The following is a 19,447-nucleotide window of genomic DNA, read 5'->3' on the forward strand; positions in this document are numbered from 1 at the left end:
TGGGCAGAAATGTGACTACAAAGAGCACAAGGCTCCGTAGATTTCCCAAACTGCCCTGTGCACACCATAGTTTAACCGATCTGGTCAAACACGCCCCTCTTCCTCTGTGTGCGGGCACGTGATGTGGGTGTGGCTATCACTTAGCTCTGCCAGCACAGAGCACTGGAAGGGGAGTACAGGGAGCTGCAGGAAAAGGGATTGTAATGCCGCGTACACACGATCAGACAATCCGGTGGAAAAGTCCGGCAAACTCAAGTCCGCCAAACTCAAGTCCGCCAAACAATCCCCCCGTGTGTAGCCTCCGGCATACTTTTATGACCCGAAAGTACGGCGGACTTAGAATGCCGTGTTGCACACCAATCTGCCCGCCGTACTCGCATTTCGGCGGACAATCCGGCCGTGTGTATGCCAGTCCGCCGTACTTTTGAAATGAGCGGACTTTTCCCGCCCGGAGAAAAGTCCGCTCATTTCGAGCGGGTCTCCAGGTAGGCGGGGCCCGCGAAGGAGACGTCGCTGGCCCCGCCGCCTGCTATGGACTTAATTGGGAACCCCAACGCTGAAAAAATTGGCGTGGGGGTCCCCCCCAAGTCCACAACACACCCTTGTCCGAGCACGCTACCCGGCCGGCCAGGAAAGGGGGGCGAGCGAGCGCGGCCCCCCCACCCCAAAGCACCTTGTCCTCATGTTGATGAGGACAAGGGCCTCTTCCCGACAACCCTGGCCGTTGGTTGTCGGGGTCTGCGGGTGGGGGGCTTATCGGAATCCGGGGGCCACTTGTATAGGGACAAGGGGCGGTGTCACGTGGCTTTATGTCACATGTGTTGGTGTCACATGGTGACCCCGCCCCCTTACGATGTCACAGTCCCCATGTGACATCAACCCATGTGACCAACCCATGTGACATAAAGCCATGTGACACCGCCCCTTGTCCCTATATAAGTGGCAGCGCAGGGCGTCCCTGGCATTGTGGCCGGAGAGATCGTCGAGTCAACATCTCCTGGAGAAGAAGAAGAAGAACGGAAGGCGGCAGCGGCGACAGAAGACCGGGCCACCGCCTGTAAAAGAGCTATAAGAAGGCGCGGTGGCCCGGCAGAAGAACCGAAGAGGGGGACAAGAGCCCCGAAGTCGGGAGAAGAGGCCGGCGGCGAGGAAGAAAGCCGGACTCCTCCGCTAGCAAAAGAGCTACAAGAAGATAGCGGAGGAGTCCGGCGAGAAGACCCCCGAAGACGGAAGACCCCCGGAGCTGTGCAATAAAGTATTTTATCTTGTGTGTTGTGTTTTTTTTTGTACTTTTATTTTACAGGTGAATGGGTAGGGGTACATTGTACCCCATACTCATTCACATAGGGTGGGGGGGCCGGTATCCGGGGGCTCCCTTATTAAAGGGGGCTCCCGGATTCCGATAAGCCCCCCGCCCGCAGACCCCGACAACCAACGGCCAGGGTTGTCGGGAAGAGGCCCTTGTCCTCATCAACATGGGGACAAGGTGCTTTGGGGTGGGGGGGCCGCGCGGCCCCCCCTTCCCCAAGGCACCCCCCATGTTGAGGGCACGTGGCCTGGTACGGCTCAGGAGGGGGGGGGGCGCTCGCTCGCCCCCCTTTCCTGGCCGGCCGGGAAGCGTGCTCGGACAAGGGTCTGTTGTGGACTTGGGGGGGACCCCCACGCCGATTTTTTTCGGCGTTGGGGTTCCCCTTTAAGTCCATACCAGGCGGCGGGGCCAGCGACGTCTCCTTCGCGGGCCCCGCCTACCTGGAGACGCGCTCGAAATGAGCGGACTTTCCTCCGCGTGTGTGGGCGAGTCCGTTCATTTCGAAAGTACGGCGGACTTAGTACGGCGGGCTTAGTACGCCGTATTAGTCCGCTGAAAAAGTGCCGTGTGTGGGCAAGTAGCCCGTTCGGAAATTCCGACGGACAGTCTGGTGGACGTCCGCCAGACTAAGTACGTCGGACAGACGGCTATGTGTGTACGCGGCTTACGGCATTCTCAATCAGTTATAAACCAAAATAGAGACTGATACAGGACTATACAGAGAAGAGGTGTGAGACTTCTACTGGGCTTTAAGAAAACATTACTGACATGTTTTTGTCACCCTTCTTTGCCAAATCTTTACAAATGTAAGTTCACAGCACCCTTTAAATGAAATAAAACACCCTCATAAGAATGCAGCTATTAAACACTGCAGGTGTCCATTCTAGGCTCTCCGCTGTCGCTTTGTGACCTGCGGGGGGCTGCTTTGTAGATATATAAATTATAGTCTGGCAGATGCACCTGATCATATGTCCCTTTTACCTTTCTCTACTGCATAGAGAGTCTGATTTATAGCCATTCCACAGGAGACTCAGCATTAACTGTGTAATACCCAGTTGCTGTGCTATATTATATCATATCTATTTCATAAGAAATACTGTATTTCATTGTGGTCATCATTTAAAGCTGAACTCCAGGCAAGCAGCTAAATACAGAAATTAAATACCGTATATATTGTGGAACTGTTTTACCTGCCACTGCCAGGACTTGTTTATCAGTCAATACTGTTTTGAAAAGTTTTGAAATGTACACAGCTCAGACATGTTTACGGACCAGCCTTGGTGGCAACCATGACTCGCTCCAAAGACACAGTGGAGGAGTGAATGTAGCCATCCAGGGTCAGGAAATGTGTTATTCACAGGATCACCAGGGAAAACATCGAAAAAATTGAAAAAAAGCCTGAAAAAACATCTAAGAACTTGAGTAAATTGAATGTTTATTTTTGGCTTTAGAATATGCTTTATGGTTAGGGTCAGGTTATGCTGTAAGGCACTGGTTAAAGGGTATGTTAAGACAAGATATAACAAAACAGGCCAAAGGGAGCATATGATCACACTAGCTGTGGCTGCGGGGGTCCGATGCGTGTCTGGTCACCACTTCAGATGCAAATCAGGTCTGAATTTTTGGCTGAATTCACACATGAAATGGTCCAGAAGAAGCACAGGACCCTTCTGCAATTTGGACGGCAGCTGCCCGAAGGTGTGTGAATCGGCTCCATTGAGAGCATCCTGGATGCAGGGAAATCGGCACCCAATTCGAATCAGTATGAACCCAGCCTCCGTATTTACATACACTTAAGGGTTGGATGTTGGGGGCTTAAAGTATAACTAAAGGCAAAACATTTTATTTTTTTTAGTTTTGGGATAGAGTTGAGAGGGATTAGAACACCTGTCAGTTTTTATTGGTGCCTGTGTCCCTGTTAAGTAGATTCATCATCTTTTTTGTCCTGTTTACTATTATCATTGAAAGTGAAAGTAAAAGAAAATCACAAAATTTGGGTTGTCCCCAGAAAAGAAGGGGAATCTTCCAATGAGGTTCTGGTGATTTCAATAGTTCTGGTGATCTGGGGGTCCCCAAGAAATTTCCTTTAATTTGTAGGGATTTCCTCTCACTTCCTATTTGGCTATGGGTTATAACCCTCATCAAAAATGAAAAAAAAAAATTTGCCTATAGTTCTATACACATTAGCAACATGCTGGAGACAGCAGCTACATAACTCCGAAGAAGAGAGTCTGCCCTTGAAGTGCTTTCACTTGGCAGTGTGCTGAAGAAAAGGGTCAGCCCTTGAAATGTGTCAACTAGGATGTATGCTGGAGCTGGTGACTAAACATTAGCAACATGCTGGAGACATCGGTTACAGAGCTCTGACGAAGAGAGTTTGCCCTTGAAACACGTAAACTAGGGCACATGCTGTAGACTCCAGCTACAGGGGTCCACCCTTGAAAACAGTAGACTAGCACATACCCCAGAGACAGCAGCCACACGATATCAACATGCTGGATACAGTGGCAACAGAACTAAAGAAGAGTTTGCCCTAAAAAATGTGTCAACTAAGACGTATGCTAGAGACAGCAGGTACAGAGCTCTGAAGAAGAAAGTCCATCTTTGAAACATGTTAACTAAGATGCACTCTGGAGACAGTGCCTACACATTATTGACTGCTGGAGAAAACGTCTACAGAACTCTGAAGAAAATAATCCACCCTTGAAATGCATCAACCAGGGCCTGCGCTGGAGACAGCGGCTACTTGTTAGCAACATGCTTGAGACAGAGGCTTTAGAAATCTAAAGAATAGAGTCTGTCTTTGAAACGCATCAGCTAGGACCCATGCTGGAGATAGTGGCTACAGGTTAGCAACATGGTGGAGAAAGCAGCTACAGAGCTCTGAACAAGAGGGTCAGTCCTTGAAACGTGTCAGTCTAACTTCTAATAAAGTTCTATTTTTTTGCATGTGCTGGCATGCTTTCCATTTGCTTTTCAGTGTATTACAAAGATTTCCAGTCTGAAGGAGAAGGCTGCAAACCCATGGATCATTTTGGTTTAATAACTGAGAACTTTGAAATTGATTTAAAGTGGTTGTAAATACATTTTCTGCATGAAAATCAAAAACCTTCCATGATCAGCCCCCCCAAATACATACTGACCCCACTTCCAATGCAGCTCAGTGCTTGTCTTTTCTCCTTCTATCTCACAGGTACAGAGACAGTAGTGGGAGCCATTGGCTCCCGCTGCTGTCAGTCAAATACTGTAAGGAGGGAGCGAGCCTCCACATGTGCCGCCAAATCAAACCACTTGCTATGGTGGCGTACACAAAAGAGGAGGAGGTTTGGGGCAGCTCTATGTAATACCATTACACAGATCGATTATAAGCGTGTTTATTATTTTAATTAAATAAATGTATGCCTTTACCATCACTTTAAGTACAAGTAAAGCTGGATACACATTTTACAACTTTAGTTGTTCGATTTCCTTTAGATTTACCTTCAACTATGTAGTGCAAGGGCCTGCCTGTTTACATACACATTGAAAGTGTTTAAGTTTGACCTCATATTATATGGTTTTGGTAAATCTAAAGGAAAAAAATCTAAAGAAAATTCTTGAGTGTGTACCCAGCTTTACTCTGTAGCATTATTGTATCCTTTTTATGTGTATGTTGTCCATTTGTGTTCTTTTGTAGCCATTATAGCACAACTGACGTGTTTGTGCCTTATGAAGAAAAACTAGACAAAGCATAAGTCGTTGATTTATGTTTCTTGTTTTTTCAGATTGTCCGCCATGATCGCACCATGGAGCAGATCGTGTTCCCCGTACCAAACATCTGCGAGTATCTCACCAAAGAGTCTATGCACCGAGTGTTCAACAGCACCGAGAGGGATGAGCAGGGCAGCAAAATTAATGATTTCTTTCAGCAGACAGAGGACCTCTATAACGAGATGAAATGGCAGAAGAAAATCCGGAGTAAGTGGAGTCATCCTAACTGGTTAAATACAGGGGGTGTGGCCTTAGAGAGGGGGGCAGGTAACAGCTGAGAGGGTGCGGCTTTGTGATCAACTAGGGTACTTCCCTTGACACACCCTTATTGTTTCCACGAGCCTTGGAATGAGCTTTAGTAAAGGGTTACTGATTTAAAAGTTGGTTAGAACAATATCCACAACCCAGAAAGATCAGCGCAGTATTAGGTGTAGGTTAGTTGGTAACAAACGCTCACACTGGTTTTAAAAGTACTCATTATTGATCCCACTTCAAAATGTTTGGAAAGTCTATTTCAAAAGTTTTTAAAGATACTGCATGACATTTAGGGGGTGATTTACTAAGGCCCCTTTCACACTGGGGTGGTTTTCAGGTGCTACAGCGCTAAAAATAGCGCCTGAAAAAAACCGGCCCCTTTCACTCCAGTGTGAAAGCCGGAAGGACTTTCAAACTGGAGCTGTGCGCTAGCAGGACGGTGAGAAAAGTCCTGCTAGCCGCATCTTTGGAGCGGTGAAAACAGCAGTGTATTCACCGCTCCTAAACCGCTCCTACCCATTGAAATCAATGGGGCAGCGCGGCTATGCCGCCAGCATCGCCCCAGTGTGAAAGGGGCCTTAAGGCAAAAAGACTGTGCACTTTTGCAGGTGCAGTTGCTTCAGAGTTTAGTAATTGAGGTCATTTTTTACTTTACAAAGAACACCCAATCACATACAAGGACAACAAATTAAACCCCATTTTTGCTTGCAAATGATTGGATGATGGATGATTTACTAAGCTCTGGAGCAGCTGCACTTGCAAAAGTGCACAGTCTATTTGCCATTAGTAAATCAACCCCTTAGTTTCCTAAAGCACAGCATATCACAAACAGTAGTGTTTGCTTTTTTATAAAATACCTGGTGTTATTTTTTTGATGGAGACAACAGTGGGCCATGCCTACGCAATGTGCGTTGAAATGAATGTTGTCTCTGTCGGAAGCACGTGTGACGGGGTGACAAATGCAGGAGCACAATTGGGAGACAGGGGGAGAGTGTTGTCATCATATAACAGGTGGTGACTGAACAAGGACCTTCATGGCAGAATCACACAAGATTGTTTTAATGAAATCTGCAATTTCAGATACAGTGGCAAAAATAATTATTTGAACCCCTGCAGATTTTGTCAATTTGCCCACTTACAAAGAAATAACGGGTCTATAATTTTTTTATCATAGGTGTATTTTAAATGATAGAGACAGAATATCAACCAAAAGTCCAGAAAAAAACACATGATACAAATATTATAAATTAAGTTGCAGTTCAGTGAGTAAAGTTAGTATTTGATTTCCTACCAACGAACACTTATTCTGGCTCCCACAGACTGGCTACAGTATGTGCTCATGTGGTACACAGATTAGTCCTGCCAATTTAAGAAGGTGTTCCTAATGACAACTCATGTGTATAAAAGATACCTGTCCACAAATCTCTTTCTTCCATTCAAACCTCACAATCATGGCCAAGACCAAAGAGCTGTCAAAGGACGTCAGGGACAAGATTGTAGACCTGCACAAGACTGGAATGGGCTACAAGACCATCAACAAGAAACTTGGTGAGAAGGAGACTGTTGGAGCAATTATTCGCAAATGGAAGAAATACAAAATAACCATCAATCGCCCTCGGTTTGGAGCTCCATGCAAGGATTTCGCCTCATGGGGTAAGAATGATCATGAAAAAGTGAGAGATCAGCCCAGAACTACACGGGAAGAGCCTGTGAATGATCTCAAGGCAGTTGGGACCACAGTCACCAAACAAACCTTTGGTAACACAATACGCCACCATGGATTGAAATCCTGCAGCGCTCAGAACGTCCCTCTCCTCAAGACGACACCACGTGTACAGGCCCATCGGAAGTTTCCCAATGAACATCTAAATGATTCAGAGAAGGATTGGGAGAAAGTGCTCTGGTCAGAGGAGACCAAAATTGAGCTCTTTGGCATTAACTCGACTTGCCGTGTTTGGAGGAAGAAAAATTCTAACTATGACCCTAAGAACCCCATCCCTACAGTCAAGCATGGAGGTGGAAACATTATGTTTTGGGGACTGTTTCTCCGCTAAAGGTACATTCCGACTTTGCCACATAGAGGGGCCAATGGATGGGGTCATGTATTGTAAAATCTTGTATGAGAACCTTCTTCCCTCAGCCAGAACACTGAAGATGGCTCATGGATGGGTCTTCCAGCATGACAATGACCCAAAACATACTGCCAAGACAACAAAAGAGTGGCTCAAGAAAAAGCCCAATTAAGGTTATAGAGTAGCCTAGCCAGTCTCCAGACCTTAATCCTATAGAAAATTTATAGCGGGAGCTGAAACTTTGAGTTGCCAAGTGACAGCCAAGAAACCTTAAAGGAGAAGTCCAGCCAAAGCTCGTTTGGCTGGGCTTCTCCCATGGATCACAGGAATGCAGTTAATTTTGCAATCCTGTGACGCGTTATCAGCAAAGAGTGAACCGAAGTCCACTCTCTCTGCTGACGTCACAGGAATCGGTCCAGGCACTGCGTCATTGCGACAAAGTCTGGATCCGCCATGTGCCTGGACTGACACCCATCTTAGCCTCTCAGCGAGACACTGAGAGCCTGAGACAGCCGCTCTCTACCTCTCCACAGCTCAGCGCTCCTGTGAGCGTGGAGGAGAAGAGCAGAGAGCTACCGATTAATAGTCAGCAGCTCTTTGCTCAGGGAGCTGCGAGAACCAAGCCATCTGCGATGTTCGATCGCTCGGTTCTCAGTGTAGAGACGCTAGTGGACAGATGCAGCACCGGACCAATGCTGCATCAGCCTAGGTAAGTATGAATATGGAAAAAAAACAAAACCTTTACTTCTCTTAAGGATTTAGAGAAGATCTGTAAATGACAGTGAACCAAAATCCCTTCTGAGATGTGTGCAAAACTGGTAACCAACTACAAGAAATATCTTACCTCTGCGCTTTCTCCATCAAGTACTAAGTCATGTTTTGCTTGGGGATCAAATACTTAATTTACTCACTGAACTGCAACTCAATTTGTAAGATTTGTATCACGTGTTTTTTTTTCTTCTGGATTTTTGGTTGATAGTCTGTCTCTATCATTTAAAATACATTTAAAAATGATAGACCCTTCTTTTCTTTGTAAGTGGGCAAATGTACAAAATCTGCCGGGGATCAAATAATAATTTTCCCCACTGTACATCGAAAATTACTTTTGAAATAACATTAACAAGTTAAAAGCTTTATGAGATTTTAATGATCAGGTTTACAACAGCTTTATACTGTATTGCCTAGAGGTTAGTATTTTATCCAAGCACTGCTGTTGTGCACCAGCCCATCCCCGCTCACCTTTAGTATGGAGATCTGGGACCCCTGATTCTTAAGTAGAGGAGTCATTTTTGAACACTCCCACTGAAAGCCCCTTGCTGTCTCTTACATAAAGAAGGCCTAATGTAACAAGGTCAGAAAGCAGCTACAGCTGCACATGGATAAAAAATAACACACCAAGCAGTTAAAGCGTTCTCCCCTTATTTATCTCATGCTTCCATTTTCAGTTTAAACTGGAGTGTGTCTTTAAGCCCCTCCTATGTTTCCCACACTGTGATTTTTTTTTTTTATTGACTTAATTGCAGACTTAATTATTAAAGCGACTTGTCAACGTCTTTAGATCTCTTTTAGCGAGAGTTGTCTTCTCTCCGGAGGGGCCCGGAGCACAGCTGGATACCGTTTCTTTAATTTATATTTGGTATTCTGCGTACACATTGAGTTTTTTTTTTTTTTTTTGTATTCACGGTTGGAACAAGAAAGACGCGGTCTTGGCTCGGTACACATTGTACCTTTTAATATTTGATTAGTTAATCAGATCTCTTTGGCATTCTGTTCATAAACGTGCCGTACTTCATCAGCGCCTCCTCGGTCCAGAGACAGGCGGGAGCAGACTGTCGCCCCTCCAGCTGACAAGGGGCTCTCGCCTCGACTTAAATAATTAAAACCTTGTTAGCGGGAACAAAAAATAAAAAACTCTTGTTTTTTTTGTTGTTTTTTTTTTACTCATTAATTGCAAATTATTTTAGATGTAGCGGCCACTGCGTCTGGACTGCGGCGTCCCAAAAATAAGACCGGGAGAAGAGATGCTGAAAAATATAACAGTATATTGGATATTAGAATTATTAAATATTAAATCATTTCTTTTTTATCATGAATTGAATTTATTAGAATTGGGTATTAGAAGCATTGCCTAACAATTTTCAGTAAACCTAAGAATTGCTTATGTTCAGGATGTGGCTGATAGGATTTGGTTGAGGCTGAAGGTGGCCAATTACAATACAATTTGGTTGTACAATCATCTTTAGATTTAACAGCAGTTATTACATTAATCACATTGTAACCCCTCTCATTATCCCGAACCTATGAACTTACCCTTAGAGTCGACCTTGCAAATGCAAAGTGTACTAATTGAGTACCCCCCCCCCCCCAAAAAAAATAAAAAAATAAAATGCCTGTTGCCAAACCATTAATGGCAACAGAAATATTTTCTTAAGTTATGTAAATTTAACATAATTAATACATTTTATGTACCTGTAAAAGCCTCACTTGTGTAGACATTAAAGATCTCTGACACTGCTGCTTGCTTCACTCCTCCCCTGGCAGCTATGTAAAATGTTGTGTAGGGGGTAAGGGAAGGGCAGAGGAGCTGGGCCAGCAAAAAAAGTAATAGGACACTCCCAGTGAAGGAGTGGGCTAAGATGTGCAAAAAGTTAAGGGGCTAAGCTGGGTAATTGACTCTTACCATAGTAGTCAAACAGGTCGAAAGGTACATTGCATGTGAACAAAAATAATTTATGAAAAGGAAAGAAACTGCATTTAAAATACACAAAACAAATGTAAAGCAACTGTATGATATGATGAAATACAAAGGAAAAAAACAGAAACAATGAATAGTAAATGCTATAAAGTACCTACCCTAAATACCCCCTTCCACAAGTTCTAAATAGGGAAAAAAGAGTAGACTTTTTAAGAAGATTTCACCTATGCAGCACATGTAGTGCAGCTGAGAGTTTCGGCTTTGGCAAAATTGGTTATTTTTTTCAAAATCCCTTTGTTTGTTTCCAGGGCCGGGATGGGGGGCATGTGAATGGGGGCTGTTGGAACTGTATCCAATCATGATTAAGCCATTACATTCTGATTATCTTGTTGCAATGATAGTTGCAATCTGACTGTCTAGAAAGTTAGTAAGCTGTGATGGATTTGCACTTTAGCATAATGGCCCGGTGTTACGTAATCATGCTCACATTGGCGGTACTCAGGTTTTCTCTCTCTGCGTCGATGGTTTTTCATACCTCTAAATGAAACGATGAAACATTTTTATTTAAATGAAAACTTCCCTGCAGGAGCCCCAGCTGCTTTATTACCTGAAGATCAGCAGAGGAAGATCTGTCATTTAGCTCGTCCCTGACATGCCTGCCTGCTCATGAATTAGTGAATGCAGGTGTCCTACCCATTCTGCCAGCAAATCCCCCACCGCAATCACCCGAATGCAGAAGAAATTTCATATTCCAGTAACTGAATTGGTAGACATTGGCTCGGTTCACACCTATGCAGTTAGCTTTTGATTCTTTTCTGCAGTGCATTTTGCTGTGGGTTTTGCATTTTTGCATGCGATTTTATCGCGATTTGCGTTTTGCATTTTTTTTGGGCTGAATAGTTGTTGGACAGATTAAAAAACTGCAAATCGTGCCAAAAATCGCTGCAAAAAGGCACTACATGCTTTCCTGCAGCTTTTCCGTTGAAGTCTATTGTACCAAAAAAGCAAAAAAAGCACTGTTTTGCACTTAAAAATCCCAGAGCCATTCAAAAAACGCAGCGGCTGAAAAAAGCATTGATGTGCACGTGTCCCATAGGAAAGCATAAAAAATGCAGGGCTAAGGAGTGCACTACATAAAGAATGCAGGGCTCAGCTGTGCGCATCTATGCAGCCTCACCAGTGCCTACATCTCAGCCTCACCTGTGCCCAGGAATGTACAGGTGAGATAAAGTAGCAATAACTAGACTTTATTACAGGAAGCTCCTGCACAGAGGCAATATTTCACACTGGATTATTGCACAGATGGTAGAAATACACAAAGTACGCCAATATATAAGAATACACATGCCTCTTGTATTTAGACAATATTTCCCAGAGTTCATCTTTAACCACATCCTGCCTGGCCTATAGCAAAATGGCGTGCCAGGCGGTGGTTTAATTGTTGGGACTGGACGTCCAATGACATTATTGAGAAAACACTTTAGTGTGCACAGAAAGTTAAGTGCCAACTAGGTTTCTGGAAGGATCAACAGTTTGTTTTTTGTTTTGTTTTTTGCACTTGTATAACGAAATATTTAACAGACGAAAATGGCAAAAATAAGATAAGATCATTGTTATGGTTTACATATAATTTAAATTGGAGCTATTTTGGTTTTGGGTAGAGTCAGGAAGGTTAAACCTTATGTCTATTTTCTTTCCTAATAAAGATCAAGACCTAAAGGCTTGGTTCACACAGGCAGCCAGGGAGGGGCAGTAAAATCACCAACCCATCATCAAAATTACATAGTATCCAGAGGGTTAAGTACACATTTCTCTGATGCTTTCGTGCAGTGGCCTTCAAACTGCGGCCCTTGTTCTGGATGCGGCCGTTTGCTTGCCTGTATCCAGCCCTTGAGGCGTTATTCCTGCCACTGACACCAACGATGGGGCAGTAGTCCTACCACTGACACCAACAATGAGGCACTATTCCTTTCACTGACACGAGGGGGTTATTTACGAAAGGCAAACCCAATTTGCACTGCACTAAATCTGAGGGGTAGATCTGAAATGAGTGGAAGCTCTGCTGATTTTATCATCCAATCATGTGCAAGCTAAAATGCTGTTTTTTATTTTCCTTGCATGTCCCCCTCAGATCTACAGCGACTTTACTTCCAAGTGCACTTTCAGTACAAAGTGGATTTGCCTTTAGTAAATAACCCCCCCAACTATTTTTTTCTCCTAGATCGGGCATTGTCTACTCCCACTGGGCACAGTTCGGCCCACCTAAAGTATGAAGGACAGTAAACTGGCCCTTTCTTTAGAAAGTTTGGAGACCCCTGCTTTAGTGCATGGCATGCCAATCCTAGCTAGACATTATGACTTTGTCAGGTAAAAGCGCCTGTTAACTCGCCCATTAAAACCAATGGGACTGTGCTGCAACCAAACACCAGATGTGACTATCACGGTTGGGTTGTGGTAGCTCAGTGTAAAATTCCCATTGGGATGGAAAAATAACCATAGGGGTTGAAAAAAAAAGAAAAACAAGCATTTAGGTGGCAACAGTATCACCTCTCAAATGCCTGTAAACTGTCTGCAAACAGCCTCTGGAAAGGTGATCCCCTGCAGATCACTTTTTAGAGAAAAGTAGAGCATGCCACTTGTGTGAATGATCCTAAATAGAGTCATGATTCCAGTTACCAGGAAATCATAAACTAATAATTTCTTTATTTAGTGCAAATATTCAAAGACATATCAATACAGTTGCCCACACATAGGTATATTTTAAGCATTTATAAAATCAGATTAACACAATATGAACCTTGACATATGCTTTTAAGCTGGAATACCGAGCACTGGAGTGGTATTCTAAGAAAAGCTTGTCATGTGTTATCTCTGTGGTCGGAGTACAAATAGTACAATTATAAGCGTGCTGGAAAAATCATGCAGATAAATGAAATATATCCTCTATATTGAATAATATTGAAACCAAATAAGCAGATATAAACTTTTCAATGGGTGGTGTTTATGTAAAGGTCTTGATCTTAACAAATTTATTTTTGGTGTCTTGATTTTGACATTTGGATTGGTATAGGGAAGCAGACAATGTATATATCTTTAAAACTCTGTTTATTGAGCTCAGAATACAGTTCCATTACATATACAGTAATGGCAGTGGTTGTACAGTATCCACAGTAAGCAAAAGTTCTAAAACAATTTAAAACAATGATAGTTTTGTGGAATTATTTAGCACATTTGCACAAACAAGCTGGACAGAAAATAGAAGGCATCAGAGAAAGATCGAAGATAGATCGCCATAACCTAGATCACCAAAGATGTGAAATCGAAGTGTATTTTTCTAGGTTGTTGGTGAATGTAGATTTGTACCCTGGATCCCAGATTTTCTGAAATTTAGAGGGCAGTTTTGGCTATCACAATGATCCTCTCATTGGGGGAATTTGATTAGATAATGCTAGCCATGAGACCAGCGTGTGATTCATCCATTTGATCGCACTCATCTTGCGTGCCATGATTGAGGTTTTCCTGGTATAATGCAGCCTCAGCTCTTCATCCAATATACCAAATTACAAATCTCAGATGTGCACAGAGTATAGGGATTTACAGCATGGAGGTCAACGTATCAACCACTTGGACCAATAAGCAGGTATCTCCAGTCAAGACCAAATTAAGTGTACAAAATCTGTCTGCTGGTGAGTACATTTTAGATCAGGGGTCCCCAAACTGCAGCCCTGGGGCCAGATGCGGCCATTTGCTTGCCTTTATCTGGCCCTTGGAGCACTATTCCATCCACTGACACCAACAATAGGGCATCATTTTTGTTGCTGACACCAATAATGTGGCACTATTCCTCCAACTGACCCCATCAAAAGGGCACAATTCTTTCCATTGACATCAACGTTAGGGCATTAGTCCTCCCACTGACACCAAAGATATGGTATTGTTTACGTTCGCTGGACATCTGGACATTTTCTACTCCCAATGGCCATGGACCGGCCCCGCTAAAGTCTGAAGGACAATAAACTGGCCCCTTGTTTAGAAAGTTTGGAGACCCCTGTCTTAGACAATTAGCAATTCTCAAGGGACTGATTTTATGTAGGTAGGTGGGAGAAAGCTATGACTGATATGCTGCATAAAACTGAATACGTTTATTGTTAACTGCTGGTGAAACTAAAGTATGAGAGGAACAAATATCCTCCCGCTTTTCCTGTGGCATACCACAAATAAAGGTTTGCCAACATGTATAACTTTGAACATTGAGGAAAGCATAAAATGTGCAGTTGAGTTTTCATAGTCCAAAAGTTCAAAACCTTCTTATGTGTGGGTAATTGTTTTTAAATGTCTGTACATATTTGCACTAATAAAGATGGTATTTTATAACTTTACTAGTAACCAGAATCATAACTCTATTTAGGCGTTCATTAAGGCAGAACTAAACCTTCCTGATTTTTTCAGCCAAGGAAGCTGCCATCTTGGCCCCTGTTTCATCTTCAACTGCCATAATGCTGCACATATGATCAGTTATGACACCAGCCATTTGATGGCTTGACAGTTTGGTTGAGAGCATAAGCAATGTGACAGTTACATTCCCAGCATGTGCCGAGAATGTTACAATTTTTTGAAACTGTTAAATTGATGGGTTTAGCTGCACTTTAATTTGTAGAGGATTCCATTTCATTTTTTTCTTTATGTGCTGCCATGAGGTAAGAGGATTGCACCCTTGTTTCTCTATTAACAACTTGCCGCCCGCCCTATAGGCAATTGACGGCGGCAAAGTGGTTTCATAATCCTGATCGGACGTCATATGACGTGATCATGATTATGAGCCGCTGCGCGCCCCCGGGGGCGTGCATCGCGGCGATCGTTGTTGCGGGGTGTCAGTCTGACACCCGGCAACTACGATCTCGGTAAAGAGTCTTCGACGGAGACTCTTTACCACGTGATCAGCCATGTCCAATCACGGCTGTTCACAGTGTAAATGGGAAGAGCCGGTGATCGGCTTTTCCTCACTCGCGTCTGTCAGACGCGAGTAGAGGAGAGCCGATCGGCTGCTCCTCTGACAGGGGGGGTCTGTGCTGATCGATTATCAGCACAGCCCCCCCGAGGATGCCCACACTGGACCACCAGGGACGCCACCAGACCACCAGAGAAAAGGTAATCCTCCCTAGACCACCAGGGATGCCAGTCAGCACAATGGATGCCAATCAGTGCCCATAATGGATGCCAATCAGTGCCCACAATGGGCATCACTGATTGGCATGCATTATTGTTTGGCACTGATTGGCATCCATTAGTACAGTATAACACCAATGCCGCCTATGAGTGCCCACCTGTGCCGCCTATGAGTGCCCACCTGTGCCGCCTATCAGTGCCCACCCATGCCCATCTGTGCCGCCTATCCATGGCCATCTGTGCCGCCTATCCATGCCCATCTGTGCCACCCATCCATGCCAATCCGTGTCAGCTATCAGTGCCAATTTGTGCCACCTATCAGTGTCCATCCGTGTCGCCCATCAGTGCCGCCTATCAGTGCCACATATCAGTGTCCATCAATGCCACCTCATCAGTGCCACTTCATTGGTGCCACATCATTGGTGCCCATCAGTGCCGCCTTATCAGTGCCCATCAGTGTAGCCCCATCAGTGCCCATCAGTGAAGGAGAAAACGTACTTATTTACAAAGTCTTGAAACTGAAACAAAAAAAAAACATTTTTTTTTTCAAAATTTTCGGTATTTTTTTATTTGTAGCGCAAAAAATAAAAACCATAGAGGTGATCAAATACCACCAAAATAAAGCTCTATTAGTGGGAAAAAAATGATAAAAATTTCATTTGGGTACAGTGTAGCATGACCGCGCAATTGTCATTCAAAGTGCGACAGAGCTGAAAGCTCAAAATTGGTCTGGGCAGGAAGGTGTTTAAGTGCCCGGTATTGAAGTGGTTAATAGATTTTTATTTTGGTTTGTGTCCCAGTTGGGGGGCATTTTCTGTCTGAGAAAAACATTGGGAGGTGAATGGAAATCCCACCTGAACAGACATCCTAATTCATAAATTTCCCCTCAGCTCTGTTTTCAGTTACAGTTTTTAAAAGTTTGGAACTCCCTATAATTTCTGTTCTGGACAAAATGGTCACAAGGATAACTTGTGAGAGTGGATCAGTGTGAGCGATACAAGCACAAAAGATGTTTTATCTCTTCTAAACTTTTTCTAAAACAACATACAATTTTGGCTGAAAATTCAACTTTAATGAAGTCCAGCATGCCAACTTTGAATGTTTACTAGTACCCAGCATTTGTCCTCTATAAAAAAAAAAGCAAAACACATGAGGATATTAAATCTAAACTAGTTTTTCCAAAAATCTGAATGTTGGTGTAGGGCCACCAAAAGTAAATAATATGGTGGACTTACAAGAGGCAAATAGATTATGCACTTTGTAAGTGCAGTTGTACTCATTTACCCCAGTCCTTAGTGAATGTGGTAAAGCTCTGCTGATTTCTATCTTGCAATCATGTACAAAAAAATGCCTTTTCTTTTTTTTCTTGCACCTAATTGGCTAATCTTTACAAAATGAAGCTTCACCACATTCACTAAGCTCCGTGGAAAAAGAGTGCAACTGCAGGTCTATTTGCCTGTAGTAATTCCATTCCAATAGCTGCTGGTCGAGCATAGAACATTGAGACTTGGAAACATAGATCATTATCCGTGGGTGAGACCCCTTGATGTTTAGACGAGTAAAACCAGAAACGTGTGTATCTTTTTTTTCTTGATGAGTATGTTCTAGGGGAGTGCTTGCCTTATTTTAATGTTCTGGCTTATGAAACCACTTGCTATGAAGGTGCTCCTCTACCCAAGTGGCTGTTTCTAAAAAGGATGGAGAGCAAATAATGGAAAGTAAATGGAGTATGAGTTTTATTGACAAAAGTGAAACCTCCCATAATTAGTTTGCAAGGCTTTAAATTGTAAATTATTATTATATAAATATTTATTATATTTATTATTTATTATAATTATTATATAATTATAAATCAACAGGACATTTAGGGTAATTTTTGTAATTGGCCACCCGTGATGACTTTAGATCTGTCTTCCTTCGCAGGTAACCAAGCTCTTTTCTGGTTCTCCCGACACATATCACTCTGGGGCAGCATCTCCTTCAACCTGGCAGTTTTCATTAACTTGGCCGTGGCTCTGTTCTATCCATTTGGAGATGATGGCGATGAAGGTGAGTGCAATTTCACTTCTGCTTATGTGAGCAAATGAAGTTCTCTGCATGTTTGATACCCTAGTAATTCTGTTTAGTGTTCCTGAAGTATCTAGGGCAGTGGTCTCTCAGAGAATTATTTCTTGGCTTTGATACTTTTACTTAAATAACTGGCACCTTATGTGTGGCTGCTTCTGGTGTAACTATAAGGCAAGTATTCTGCTCTAGGATTTGTTTATTTGGGGATGGTTTAAATGTAGTTTAGTGTTGTATCAGAGTGTTTTCTATACAGAGTTTAAGGCCTGCATTGGAGCTCTGAGAGCCCATATTTTTCTTATATACCTCAGTGCAGATTCCTGGGGGCAGTTCCAAAGCCCTGTTTGCTTTTAGTGTCCTAGTTTGAGCTCAAGAAGGAGGAGTGTTTGAGGATAAAAGATATTCCTAATAGTACATCACAGAACTCAGCACCATTATACTTATGACCACTTGAGTTATGCCACCACTTTCAGGTGAATTGACACTGGTCTAAAAAAGGAAGGATTCCCTGCTCAGACATAGTTCTTCCCAGCTCAGCTAAGCTTCAGTTTTTTGCTAGGTTTCTTAGGTGATAGATGTGCTTGTGAAGTCTCTCTGAAGATGCTGTCTGTGAACATTAGTCCCATTATTTAACAGCCTGTTCTGGAAACACCTGCTGGGGAAGAGAGAGGCTTAATTCGGATCAGTCTCCTACATCCCTAGGTCCTGCACAGCTTCATGTGATGCTCCAGCACAGTAGCCTTTAGCAGCAACTATTCTGTTCGTTGGTCTCTCTTGGGACACTATTTTTGTGGGGTGATTTGCCACAGGCCTCGACAGACAATCCTCTGAGTTGAATGGCAAATCCAATTATTAGGGTTCCATACTGCAACTTTCCAGGTGGGCAGCATGTCTGTCCGTAATAGAAGGCTCCTATGACTTGAGTGCTGGTCAGTGAGACTTCTCTACAAGAAGCAATTTGAGAGGCTACTTTTTGAGAGCAAGCACTTGTTTGAACTGTCCTTGAATGCCATCACCAAGAAGGTGACTATAAGTACGCTGTTAGCCCGTAAGAAGTGGGCGAAGGTGACAAGTCAAGTGACAACAGCTTTTCGCAGTGAAGGGGCACCCACACTGACTTGGTGAAAGGATATATAAGCCTTCGTGGCCATCTGGACTAAAGAATTCACGGACGACTGGGTCTGCAGTGTTGTGTCCAGGGGTAACAAGTCAGAGTTTTGTTGCTTTCCCACTCTGTGCTTTATACAGTTAAGGGTTTCTGTGAAGTTTGAAAAACAAATGGTTTTCCTTGTAGCTCTGAAAAGGTTGCTGTCTCAGGGGGTCATCATGTCTGTGCTGAGGGAGGAAATTACTCTCAGCTTCTATCCCAACCATTTTACTATTCCCAAACCAAAAAAAGATGTCTGGCTTATTCTGGACCTTGAGGGTCCCTAAAATTGCAGAGGGTACAGAAATTCAGGGTGGAATCTTCCCAGTCAGATTGCTTCCCTTCATCAGGAAGACTTCCTGGTATCAGTGGATATCAAGGATGCATACCAGCACATTCCAATCTTCTAGCATCAGCAATGTTTCTGTTTTTTGCAGTAGAGGACAGCCACTACCAGTTTGTTGCAATGCCATTCAGTTCTCACCCAGAGTGTTTACAAAGATGTTGGCTCTGGTTTTAGGATTTGCTGTAGGCTCTGGGTGATCCCATTGTGGGGTACCTTGAATAATCTACTTTTCAGGGAGCAATTGGCTTAAACATTCACATCAAATATCTATCAGACGGGTCAGTGGCGGCTGGTGCTCAATTTTTTTGGAGGGGGCGACAAACAAACCTGTTAAAGTGAACCAAACACCACTTTCTATTAATTAAAATGCACCCACGTACACATTTCCTCATGTTTTTTACATTTTGTTAATAAGCCCCCCATCATGTCTGGGAGGCCAACATGGACAGCCAGACGTTCCCATGGCATTGTGAGGGGGCCAGCAGCCTCTGTGTTCACAGGCAAAGGTGGACGCGGTCCATTCTCAGGCAGGGCATCATTTCACCTTTTTAGTGATGTTGCCCATGCTATCCAGCCACTGCATGCAGAGGAAGTGGTGAATTGGCTTACTAAACCAAACAGAGACTAGTTTGCAGTCCACCGC

General features: G+C 43.5%; 1 protein-coding gene across 1 annotated transcript in view; it reads left to right on the forward strand.

Annotated features, from left to right (window-relative positions):
* The window catches only part of ITPR2 (inositol 1,4,5-trisphosphate receptor type 2), a 482,081-nt gene that overhangs the window by 372,729 nt on the left and 89,905 nt on the right, over positions 1 to 19,447 (forward strand). The window contains exons 47-48 of the mRNA XM_077469087.1: positions 5,074 to 5,266; positions 17,171 to 17,296. Of these exons, the coding sequence (XP_077325213.1) occupies positions 5,074 to 5,266; positions 17,171 to 17,296 (319 nt within the window). The remainder of the gene's footprint in view (positions 1 to 5,073; positions 5,267 to 17,170; positions 17,297 to 19,447) is intronic.

This window comes from Lithobates pipiens, unplaced genomic scaffold, assembly GCF_037356315.1.
Source record: "Lithobates pipiens isolate NorthernLeopardFrog02 unplaced genomic scaffold, aLitPip1_a1.2 Scaffold_8, whole genome shotgun sequence".
Classification (NCBI taxonomy): Eukaryota; Metazoa; Chordata; class Amphibia; order Anura; family Ranidae; genus Lithobates; species Lithobates pipiens.